General features: G+C 37.5%; 1 protein-coding gene across 1 annotated transcript in view; it reads right to left on the bottom strand.

Moving 5' to 3' along the window:
* Positions 1 to 375: 375 nt before the first annotated feature.
* Positions 376 to 12,542, bottom strand: part of BRIP1 (BRCA1 interacting DNA helicase 1) — a 134,837-nt gene continuing 122,670 nt past the window's right edge. The window contains exons 20-23 of the mRNA XM_073315419.1: positions 11,785 to 12,108; positions 10,028 to 10,885; positions 7,942 to 8,021; positions 376 to 588 (exon numbers count right to left, since the gene is read on the bottom strand). Of these exons, the coding sequence (XP_073171520.1) occupies positions 565 to 588; positions 7,942 to 8,021; positions 10,028 to 10,885; positions 11,785 to 12,108 (1,286 nt within the window). The 3' untranslated portion in view covers positions 376 to 564. The remainder of the gene's footprint in view (positions 589 to 7,941; positions 8,022 to 10,027; positions 10,886 to 11,784; positions 12,109 to 12,542) is intronic.

Below are 12,542 nucleotides of genomic sequence, written 5' to 3'. Positions count from 1 at the left end.
AAACCTCCCTTGCTGCAATTTAAGCCCATTGCTTTTTGTCCTATCCTCAGAGGTTAAGAACAACAATTTTTCTCCCTCCTCTTGTAACAACGTTTTATGACCTTTTGCTCTTCTGTTTTGTTACCAGATCAGTCAGCGCTCCCTTTATATGAAATATTGTTAAATGCTGGATATTTTGATAATAAAATTAAAACTATAGACAGTCTATCAAATTAGCTACAGACACTGCAAAATTTCTTTATTTAAGTTGACCTAATCTCAGTTAAATAATTTCAAACCTATCTGGTAGAAGCATGACTTAAGTAACCTATATTTTCCCTATTTAAAAGCATATTTTCACTCTCTTTAAAACTGGCATTCAGATATGTTTGATAGATACATACAACTCATTTACTACCTCTGATACACAATATAAACCAATTTAACTTACCCATGACTGTGCATTGTTACTGAGATCAATAATTTCAGCTCCTATCAAAGGACATGGAGAAATAGACCGGACGACACAGTTTCTGCATTGCAAATAGCTGGTCAGAGAACATTCCTTCACATTCCAGATAGCATTTAAAGATAAACCTGTGTCCAAGTCTTCCAAAAAGAAAGAAAAAAATCCTTTCATATATACATCCAGAGACATCTTAAAAGAAAGTAATATTACAAGTTTGATTTGTGAAATGTTTCACATGTGAAAAATCCAAATGGAAATTCAGTTTTTAGTATGTCAGTAAATGAGAGAGGCAAAAGTAATGAAGAGGAAAGCTTTGTAATTTAGTAATTTTAATAAAAGAATAATTCATTCAATTAGAATCATCTGACAAAATCATATCTAATAGACTATCCAATCTAGTAACAAAGTAGTCTACATATTAACAAAACCTTTTTTTTTTGCTTTTGGTATGTATCAGCTAAATGTGCAGTAAAAGGAAGGCTAGTTACCTGTAACTAGATGTCACCAAGTGTATTACCTCTGCACATCCCCACTCTTGATGCCTGGGGCCATACATATGGCCAACTCACAGCAAGGGAATAAGAGATTGTGGCTCTAACTGCCTTCAGTTCCTTTCCACCAATTTAGAATACATGAAGAATCGAGGATGAGAAGATGGGTTGGTGTGGATCAGAAGGCAACAGGTCAAATTCACTGCTGGTATAAACAGATGCATCTCAACAGAAGTCAATGGAGTTATGCTTGCTTACACCAAACAATGAATTAAGTGTGGAACTCCATCTACAAGTGAGTAACCTTCCTTTTACCACACATAATTGCTTCTGCAGATTCCCGAGTCCTGGGAGTTTGCCTAGCATTAACAGTCACTACACTCGAGAAGAGGTGTGAGGACACCTTTCTTAAATAACTGCTTTCCTGTAAAGAATATTAGTCTTAACTGCCTAGTCAAAAGAGTAGAACTGGTGTGGCAGCTATACAGATTTCAAAAGAGGACACATTTCTCAAGAACATCATGGAAGCTGGCTTGGTTGGATGCAGCAGAAGTGGCCTGCAGGACTGGGATACCTGCTTGGTCAACACAGTTGAATAGAGTTTAACCTATTAAGATTATATTAAAGCAAAGATTGATTCCTCATCGGACTTGTCCCCAAATGCCAAAATAACTTTATACATTTGCTAAAAGATTTTTTTTATTATCCAGGTAATAATGCTGCAATACTACCTGACATCTAATTTATGTAGTCTTGCTTTCCCTGGTAAATTGCAATGCCTGGTGAAGAAGAATGAGGGGCTGATGGACTGGTTGAGATGGAATTCAGATGCCATTACAAGGAGAAAATTGGATGGATCTTATCCTTTTGGAGCACTATGAAAGGTGTATCAGCAATAAGTACTTGTATTTCAACCACTCCTGGCTCAATGCAATGGCTACTAGGCATACAGCCTGGGAGAAACAAATGTTAAAGGATCCACATGCCAACAAACTCAAAGGAAGAGCCCATGAATCTCATCAGCACTTAATTCAAAATCCATGAATGTGGAGGGGGTAGAGGAGGGGTGTCTCACATGATAAGTCTGACATGAAGTGAGCTCTTAATGAACAAGGATTTGGCAACCACTATGGAGTATTAATTAGCCATCAGAGAGATTCACCTTCACACTTCATTTGAGTCTGATAAACCTTCAAAGTTTCTTTAAGATAACTAAGACTTGCATCATCTGTGATGATCAAGACCACATTATCATCTTCTGAAATGGCACCTAATTCACACATGCAACTGCTAAGAGATTCTGTAGCTCTTAAATTTGCATTTCTGAAGAGTTTCTGGACTATTTGCAGTTCTGCATTACTACAGAAAGCTTTTTTCAAAGTTCCTAAAATTAAAAAAGTAGAGGTTAAGGTATTCTTTTTATATACACAGTTTCAAATACAATACAGTTCGAATGCATTGCAAACTTTCCACATTTACAAGATGGTAATTTAGGCCATGATCTAACATCTTGAAGTCAATGAAAAGACCTCCATTGATTTAAATGGGTTTTGGAGAGAGGCCTTATTTTATTTTTCTAATGTATCCCAAATCTACTTGTCAATGAGTGGGTTTTTTTCTTGTATAAATATTAACCTGAGTTTGAATCTATTTTCCATAAATTTCATTTATGTTAAATTTTCATCAAAATAGGACAGATTTTACACATCCATCAATCAACTGACACCAGGAGTCTAATCTAAACAGTATAAAACCTATTGCTTCCAATAGACACCTTGGTGCCCACCAATGCTAAAGTACCACAGAGCTTCAGAATGGTTTCATTTCCTGTACCACGCTTCCACTTCACTATATATCAATTGCCAAAGGCACAAGAACAGATGATTTAATGTTTAAGAAACAGATGAAAGGTCAGGAATTTATTCATGACATTAGGCTATGTAGCCCACTAAGTGTTCCACTTGCCGCCATAGCACGCCTGGTGTAAGAATAGGCATCTCCAGCGCCCGTTAGCCATTTGTTTGGCCCTGTGATGGCCTCTCTCTGGCTATGTCTTCCATGGCTCAGCTCCCTTTTCCAGTTCTGTTCCCTTCCAGGGTAACAAAAGTCCAACTAAAGAATCCACACCAACATCCAAACAAAAGATCCTTCTACCCCTCTCAGGCTGTGATGAAGTTCCCCATGCTTGACCACTATTCCTGGAGACTGCAGAGTTCCTTCTTTGCTGCTTTGTCTGAACACTGCTTCCCAAGGCTTTTTCCCTGGACGTCATCCTTCTTAGCAGGTTTCTTCACTGCTTCTCCTGCCTGGGGATGGTGACAGCTTCTCCTGGGGACCTTCCTGCTTCTCACAGGCGCTATGTCAGCACCTCCCACAGGAACCTAACCTGCTCCCTGTGGGTCCCTCCAGCCTGCCTTCACCAGCCTCTTCCTAGGGAGAAAGAACTCTCCTTGCTCCTCACTCCTGGGTTTTCTTCCACCCCTCTCTCTAAGCAGTCCTCCCTGATCCTTTCACAGCTGGAGTCACTATGCTAAGATACCAAATCAAGATTGCATCAAGGATAATTGCTACATCACAGGCAAGGCTGAGCCTGATTCCCCTGAAAGGGCCAGCCAGCCTGTGACAAGCCCCAAAAGCAGGTGGTTCTGAAAGTGGAGGATCCTTTATTACTTTTGGCCTGCTTTTCTGTATTCATAGAATAATGCTCATCTTGCAAGCCAGATTTAACTTTGATGGACACCCCGCACTTCCCCTAGCCCTGGGTTAAGGAAGGCACCTGGAGATCACCAAGTAGGAGCAGCTGGGGAAGTGCTCTATGTACTCTTCTTAGTTCCCCCTTCCCATCCCTGAAGAATAAGTGTATGGGAGAGGGTGCTGCTCCTTTCTCATTCCTCCACAGCCCCTTCCATGACGGGAGGAAGAAAGCTATCCCATTTGGTGGCCAGGAAATGGATTCTGATCTGCCTACTGCAACTGGTATTGGATAGGGGAGCTAGGAGGGGCCATGTGCCTAGCCCTCACTTGCTGTGGAGGATGGCCTCTCCTTACTTTTATTGCTGGGAGTAGCCATTCTGAGCTCTTTTGCTTTCTGCTGCCAAGCTGCCAGACTGGTTCCATTCAAGCCCTACTCTGAGGCTACGTCTCCACTAGGAGGGAGAGGTGTGATTCCCTGCTTGTGTACTCAGTAGCTCTCCTTGAGCAATCCTGAGTATAAATAGCACTGTAGCAGGGGAAGTGGCAAGGAAGGCACGGCTTAGCCATGTTGAGTACAAACCTGCCTGAAACTGGTGAGTAGGTACTTGGCACAGTCTTGCCATTGCCCGTGCTACAGTGGCTACACTACACTCACTGAAAACTAGCGTGAATATGTGTATGTGAGCAGGGAATCACAGCCCTAGCTCAGAGTATAGGCATAGCCATATTCTCCCTATCTAATGGGTGAGATCTCCTTAGATACCAGGGTAGAGGCTCATTGCCAGACTTCATGTGGAGATCTGGAAGGAATTTTTCCCTTATTGCAAAACTGGCAAACTGCTGTGTGGGTTCTTCACCTCCATCCAGTATCTCTGAGGTCCATTTGGGGGATTAAATTACATTTTGCAACTTCCGTGGGTTCCAGTATGGCTGGTGAGTTAGAAAGGGTCAGATGGGAAGACCCTGTAACCCAAGGGGCTTACTGGGCGTGGGCCCAGAGTATAACATGTGCACAATGCAGGGGCATGTTTCCACATCTCGTGCTGCATGTGGCTCCCCTCATCTCATTTCTCCTATCTCCTGTTTGTAGGTGGGGAGTGGATTAGGAGTCTGACTGACAACCAGGCTCCCTGAGCAGTCCTGAGTGTGTTAAGGGGGCATGGCCTTCATAGCTCCCCTCAGGTTTGTAGAACCTGGGGCCACTGGTGCCAAGTTGAAATTTGCACTGGAACAGCCCAAACATGTAGCTGGGAGGAATGGTCCCTGTTGGTTAAGAATTTTAATAAAGTTGTAGCCTCTGCATTTAACCATACTATGGTGTACTATGGCCATGTCTTCATCAATGAATGTTGATGCTAACATCCCCAGCTATGCCACTAGTGTATGTGGTCTAGTAGCATGACTCTAAAATGTCAGCAAGCAAGACCATTATCATCACCATAAAGGTTTGGGAGTCCAAAAGAGGGTTAGATGTCTCACAAGAACAAATTAAGTCACAGTCAAATAAAGACTTTATAATCCAGGTTTGACATGACACAACAAGTCAGGGTTAAAAAATATATAAAATTAAGCAGTGGGACAGGAAGGAAGAGGAATGACAATAAGATCATGTTATGCAGGAAGCCATGTATGAACTTTGTTATTTTGATCAAAAATATATTTTTGGTCTTTTTCAAATTACTCTGCCAAAATACCATCACATCTCATGTAGCCCTGGTCATCCCACATAGTGACAACACCTAACGGAGGGAAAGGACATATCTCCCAAGTATGGCAGGGTTGGGTGGTAAAACACACCCTTCCCCTTGCTCTCTCTAATCTGGGGATGCTGCCAGAACCAACTGTCACAGACTGCGCTATCCAGTTAGCTGGCATACTCCACTTAAATAGATGCCAGCTGTGCTGCAAGCCAGGTTAGTATGTCGAGGTTTAAAACACTATCATAAACAGGCAGAGCAACAGTAAGACTGCTTCCATTAGCCACCACTTTTATGGTAATTCACCAGCCTGTCTCTAAATTTAGGGAAAGGCCAGTGAGACCAATAATAAAAAATGCTATTTGTCAGTCAGAGAGCACAGTTCCACGCATTCTAAGAGGGTCTGTCGTCTGGAATGAGACTTCAGGTGAAAACAAAGCAGCTGCTTTACTGTAATAACTTCAGTGAAAAGAAATGCAGAAAATCTAAAATCTGTCTTAAAGAAATAATTAATTTACTAATTACCTTATCCTTCTTGTTAACTAATGATGATTCTAAAACGTACTTTCAATATTCAGAGGTGCAAGGTAAAAAAAAATGTACAACCCCTCCAGCCCTAAAAGCAAAGTGAAAATGAGCTAGAACGGGTCTTACCCTCTGCTTTTGGTAATATTTCAGCTCCACAGACAATACAATACAGTCCTGACCTGCAAGGTTGGCTGTGTGTTTCCTTCCACAATATAAGAAGGCAATACATAAATTAATGTATTAAACATTTAATGTCTAAATATGTAGGTCATAATTATTTAAAAATAAAAACCTATCAAGTAATATACTAATGAAAATTATTGCTTCAAATCTAAATAAATAATATTAGAAGCACAAATACATTTGAATCAATATTTAATTGCTTTTAAATTTACATTAATTGGTAAAATATGTATCATACGAAATAATAAAATGACTAGCCTAATTTACATATATTATATATGAGATATTTTATAATACTGTAGTCTCCAAAAAAAGAGGTTGAGCAGCAGACCAAATAAGACAAAACAATAGACTTGGCATCATAGTCTCCAAACACAACTTTGAGTGCCAGATTATAAAGTGTATTATTCAAAGAAATGTACAAAATTTGTTATCTAGATGTTTTTCTCTAAATTATAGTGAAATGTAAAGCATCAATGTAGTTTTCTCGTATATTGGAGTTTTATTTTATATTTTAACCTGAATAGCTCCATGTATTTGAATAGATTAATATTTCATGAAATTAGAGCACACCATAAAGTATGGTTTTGTAAAGCATTTAGGGCCCAATCCTGCACCCCTTACTTATATAGGTAGCGCCATAGACTTGATCACCTATATTCCTGTGATAAGGGCTGCAGCCTGCAGCCCTGGAATTTAAAAAAAAATAGTAATGGAGAACAGTAGAATGACAGCACAAGTTAATTTTATGGCTCAAAATTACAATCAACGCTCTCACTAGTACTTTAAAAGATTAATTTACCAGTCGTGGGTAAACCGTTCATTTTAACAAACAGCAGACTACAATTTATGAAGAAAATATAACAAACAATACATTTTTACAGGTAAGACTGCATGTTGTACTAGACCAGACCCAAAAGTTACTCCACATCATGTTGCTCCTTTATTGGCTTCTGGAATCGGAAATGCAGTGTCTGTGTTTTATAATCTATGGCAGTAACAAAACTGCTAGTTGATAATATATTTAAAGAACATCATTTGTTCCAGAAGACCACAGAATTACTTTACAGATTACTGATATTTAGAGTTTACATGAGTTCCGTCATCCGAGGAGCTGCCAGGCTAGGACATTTGGACTAATACCCTCTCTCTCAAGAAAATGGCCAGAGATATTTAATGACCACAAGCATTTAGTGACTTAGTTTTAAGTCTCAGACAAAAAAAGGACTTCACAGTATCAAAATGTTCCCTTGCACCATGCTGGTGGGGTACTAGTTTAATACTATAAAAAGGAAGAGAATTGTCTGCTTAATCAGCAATACAACGTCTTGTAACAGACAGGGTTTCCTTGGGGGTTTTCCACCCAAGTACTGACCATTCTCAACTTACAAACTCACATAAGATCACAGAGGCAATCTGGCTACATGCTACAAAATTTTTCAAAGGATCCTAAGGCAGTTAGGTGCTGAACTCCCAATAAGCTTCAAAGGAATTAGGATTTTAGGCTTTTTTGAAAACCCTGCCTTAAAAATTACACACTAATCAAAAATAGTGAAGAGTGCTTATGTGAAAGGAGACATCTGTTACAAACTATGGGCTTGATTCTGCAAAGTGCTGAATATCCTCTAGTCCCACTGATGCGAATAGGGCCCTCAGCACTCATTACTACAAATGCAGATCTCTTGGGCAATTTTTCAATCCAGAAATAAGTGTCTCTATATTACTTATTGAAATTTTAAATTACAATAATTAATCAACTAATAAACCATACAGAACCATGCACATTGTACATTATTTCACCTCACAGGAAAAACGGAGTATATATATTTTTCTTACACGTTATCAACAGTTGCCACTACCTCATTCAATAACTTCATTCAATCTAGTCTTTATATGGTACCTTTCTTTCACAGATGAAGCCATTTCCCCTACTAGCAGCTTTCTTGGTTCTTCGTTTGCATGCCCTTTGCACATTCAGTCCTTTAATAAATTTGGGATTCGATTATTATTTTACGCACAAAATAAATTAATATTAATTATTGTTTCAAAATAATAGGATACTTTCTATAATTTAGATTTCACTGACTTGAGAAGTCCAAACACAGTTTTAGGTTAGTTTTAACTTATGACAAAAAAAATTTACGTGACAAAAAATTTAAGTAGACAGCTAAGTAACCAATTTACTTTTGCTGTTTTGAGTCAACACAAATCTCTGATAAAATTTAAAAATAAAATGCTTTTCAACCATTGATGTTTATATACACGAGAACAAGAAGCTTGTGTGTGCGCGCGCATGCATGTAGGAGTGAATTTACAGTTTTTGCATTTAAAAAAAGTCAGCAAGACTATCTAGTTCTATGATCCCATCAGTTCTTCAAAGCAAGTGTGTAACAGTCAGGATTTAGGATGGGTCTCATGAATATTTGGATGGGAAACTCCAAGGAAAACTCAGTAGCTAATGGGAATGGTGATGTTACTTCAATAGGTGGCACTTGTCCTAAGTCAATGTTATTATATATTGTGATATTATATATTGATATAGTAACTGTAAATTAACACAATGCTTGAACATAGATAAGACCAGTTTCATGCGTCAAATAGTTTATAATCAAAACAAAACAAGACAAGACAAAAATTCAGGAGAGGAAGGGTCCGAGGCTAATGCAAAAGAGATTTAATATTCTATCCACCTTTTACCATACTTGCAAATATAAGAGCTCATCTTTTTAAAGCAATATTTAATATAGAAAGAAAAGAAGCTGTTTAATTCACAATACTTGATGCAAGAAAATGTACATTATTGAGTCTGATTTTTAAAGAAAACATCACATGTGCAATTCCAACTGAACTCGCGTGACTAATACATAAATGTCCACAAAAATACTTTACATTGTCCCAGGATTTTTTTCCCCAAAATGTACTTCATTAATATAAAAAGAGGAACAAAAACTAGTTTTCTCAACATATGTGTCACAATGTTTCATAGCAGCAAAATCCTTCCTTCTGCATTAATCTTCAGTGTCAAATTGTTAATTCACCATGTTAACCTGGGATACACGTGAAGCCCTGGAAATAATTATTCCAAATTTTGTGTTCTTTAAATGTTTAATAGAAGTTATTGCTTTATTTTGTAACATTAACTCTCTTTGCTCTGGTTTTCACTATGTAATAATGGCCCAAACTCTGGTCCCACTGAAGTCAGTAGGACCAAAATTTAGCCCAATGTAATCAACAAAAATGTTTGAAATAAAAAGATCATCAAAGCAGTAAATTTTGAAGAGATGTCAGTGATATTAGCTTACTTCAACTTTCTATTTACACATGAAACAAAGGAAGTATATGTAATGATGTTATTACTACCATCAACTTTCAAGCTGTCTTCTCAATACTACTCATCTGCAGATATGTTCTTTTTGTGAGGAAAGACTTGAAGGAATGGAAAATGGCTCCGCTAATTTGGGAATCTCTTGTAAATTACCTGGTGCTCAAGGAATGTGCCTATTCTGTATATTAATTTTTTTAAATCTAACATAAATGCACAGAATTGTATCTGCCTCAAGTTTTATTTTTATTGGGGGCTAAACAGCAATTGCTTGCTAGTGCTCAACACCAGATGAATTCAAATCGACAACTGATCAACCTTGTCCTCACCCTATAGTTTCAGGTACAGTACTATTGAGTCTACAATTTATGATTCCCTGGGTCTTGTTTGGCTCTTCAGCCATACATTGTGAAGAAGAATCTTAATGAAGTCTGAAGAAAACAGCAGAGCAGTATTATTTGCATATGCAAAATAAAAAAAAATCAAATCTGATAACAGAGATAAAATGAAAGTACAATTCCACCATTTCTCTACTAGGGAGGTTACGTAGTCCATAAAAAAGCCTACCAGAAATATAAGTGATTCATAATTAAGTTAATTTCCAAATTTCCTGTAAAACATGGTAGCTATGGACTAGTATTGCTCAATGAGAAGGAAGACACACCTTTGTTCCGTGATCTGGAAAGTTTACTTTTCTTTTTTCTGGTGTCCATTTCCTGATATATTTTCTGTTCCACTTCTCCTACTCTGGTAATACTTTCAGCATCACTAACTGTATTACCCTTAATCTTGTCATTTTGCACTATTATAGCTAACTCTGTGTTCATGTTATCATTACTTTTTATTTCTTTAGTTGAGCTTACTGCTTTTGAAGTACTGATTTCAAAAAGATCTTCAGCTACAATGCAAGCTCCATGTTCATTCTGATTCACAGTATTATTACAAGTCTGAATTAATGGTTCAATTTGCTGTTCCTCTGATTCTGTATCATCATAAAGTTCAGGTGTAAAATAGATACTGTCATCCTCAGCTTCTGCTTCTATGGCTACATTTAATGTTGAAAGTTCAATTTTTCCTCTTACTGGAGATAACTCAATGCACTGATCTATGACTCCACTAGTGCAGAGTTGCTGTTCAGCAGGATGTTCTTCAGTAGCTGCAGCCTCATCCTTTTTTATTGAGGAACTAGTTGTTTCCAGTTGTAATGCCGGTCCACTCGGTGTATGTTCCGTTAGCAATGACGACTGGCACTGGCATCCATTAACAACAGGCTGACTAGATTCAATAGTACTCCTTTTTTGTTTGCACATGGCTTTGGAGATGGATTTCTTTTCATTCACAGGCAGAGGTGTTGAAGTCACTGGCTTATTGCTGAAGTATTGTTTCATAAGATCAGCGTTAGTCCAACTATTCCTTTTCTGTCTTTCTTTTTTGATGGCAGGACTTTTTGGTTTGGAATCCATCTGTTTTTCTCTCCACACTGTTTGGTGAGAATGATTTTCTACACCAAAATTCTGACCATCTGTGAAAATCACAAAAGTATACAATAGTAATTGATTTAGTTTTTGTCCTTATTTTACAATACACTTAGCACATTTTATTAAGTTTACAGAATTGTTGTTATTGTGTGAAATGAAATCCTGTATAAATGGTCAGACCATCAAATAATTATGCATTGACTTAAGTGGGACAACTCACATGCATAAAGTTAAAGTGTGTGATTGAGCTTGTAGGATAAGGGTCACAGTCAGTATTTTTCACTTTAAGTTATTGTGTTCTCTATGTGCAAATTCTCTTATCTGTCATAAATGGTTAGGACTAGAGATGAGCTTGAGCCACTAAATTCAGATTTAGATTCACACTTCTCAGAATGTTGATGATATTTGCATGCATAGTATTGATTTAGCCAAACTATTAGAGGTAGGGAGTACATGTGAAGTATAATTCTCTAAATTTTGGAAACAATCTGGAGCCACGGTTGTAGCTCAGACTCAACTCCAAGTAAGATGCGAGTAAGTAAAATTTAAAAAATGACACAATATGTGTGAATTCAACTATTTTTTTGTACAATGCCAGTATTAGTAGATGTAAACGTACTGTAAATTATCTTCAGATTATCTTCATATTTTTCATTACAGAACCAAAATAATGTCAGAGTTAAAGATTTTTGAAATTGCACTATAAACTTATCAAAGTTGCTAGTTGTAAGACAACCAGATGGGATGACAACTAATCGTGTAATCTCCTGAACAAAGCTTATATACATTTGTGAGAGGTGGCCATTTTACAGCACAACACTTCATAATTTTTTTTTTTAAAACGTCTGTCTCTTTCAAAAAAAGATGCACGATTTTACAGGCTACGCAAAAATATCAGTTAGGAGAACGGTTAATGAAGTTTTAACATGGGAAATAAGCATACTTTTCTTTGTTGCCATGCTGTTACTTGATTGACTGGATGCTGTAGAATTAACTGTGTTGATTGCTGTGGGTGAATGAGCTTCCAGGACCAAATTCTGCACCTTACTTTCAACAGGAACATCTGGTGATAGATGAATAGATGCCTCATATGACGAAGTTGGTGACAGATCTTTTGAACTTGAATGTATGAGCAGAGATTCACTATTACACTGGGTGGAAGAACTGGCGCCCACTTGATTTTTTTTAGCAAATGCATCCAACGAATCGAGTGCAGTACTAAAGTTCTCATGGTGCTGGATTTGTTGACGAATCCATTTGGATAATCCTAATGAAAAAAAATTGGTACACTACAACCAAACTTACTTTATCTAGATTATATACAGTAGCTATTTCAAGTTACTAAATTGGAACCTGGTCCTGCAAATATTTACACCTTTAGCTTCGCTCATGGAAATAGACAGCTTTAGCTTTGCTCATGGAAATAGTTCAGTGGAACTACTCCTGTGAGTAAAGTTAAGCATGAGATTGTTTACAGGATTGAAGGCATGATTTGTTTATAGCTTTCTATGAATATTTTTCAAAAACTAGAGTACAGATGGTGTTATCATTTGGTTTAAAAAATTCTTTACCCCATCTTCTCATTTTTCACCTAAATTAAATTTAAACTGGTATCTACTGTTAAGGACAGCAGCAATGCTGCAGCCTTCCAAAATGTTACTACTGTTGTCCTTTGAAATCTGTGTAATGTTTCTCTTGCTT

Source organism: Lepidochelys kempii, chromosome 17, assembly GCF_965140265.1.
Source record: "Lepidochelys kempii isolate rLepKem1 chromosome 17, rLepKem1.hap2, whole genome shotgun sequence".
NCBI classification, from domain to species: Eukaryota; Metazoa; Chordata; order Testudines; family Cheloniidae; genus Lepidochelys; species Lepidochelys kempii.
Note: the sequence above shows the minus strand (reverse complement) of the source record. Positions and strands in the feature narration are given on the sequence as shown.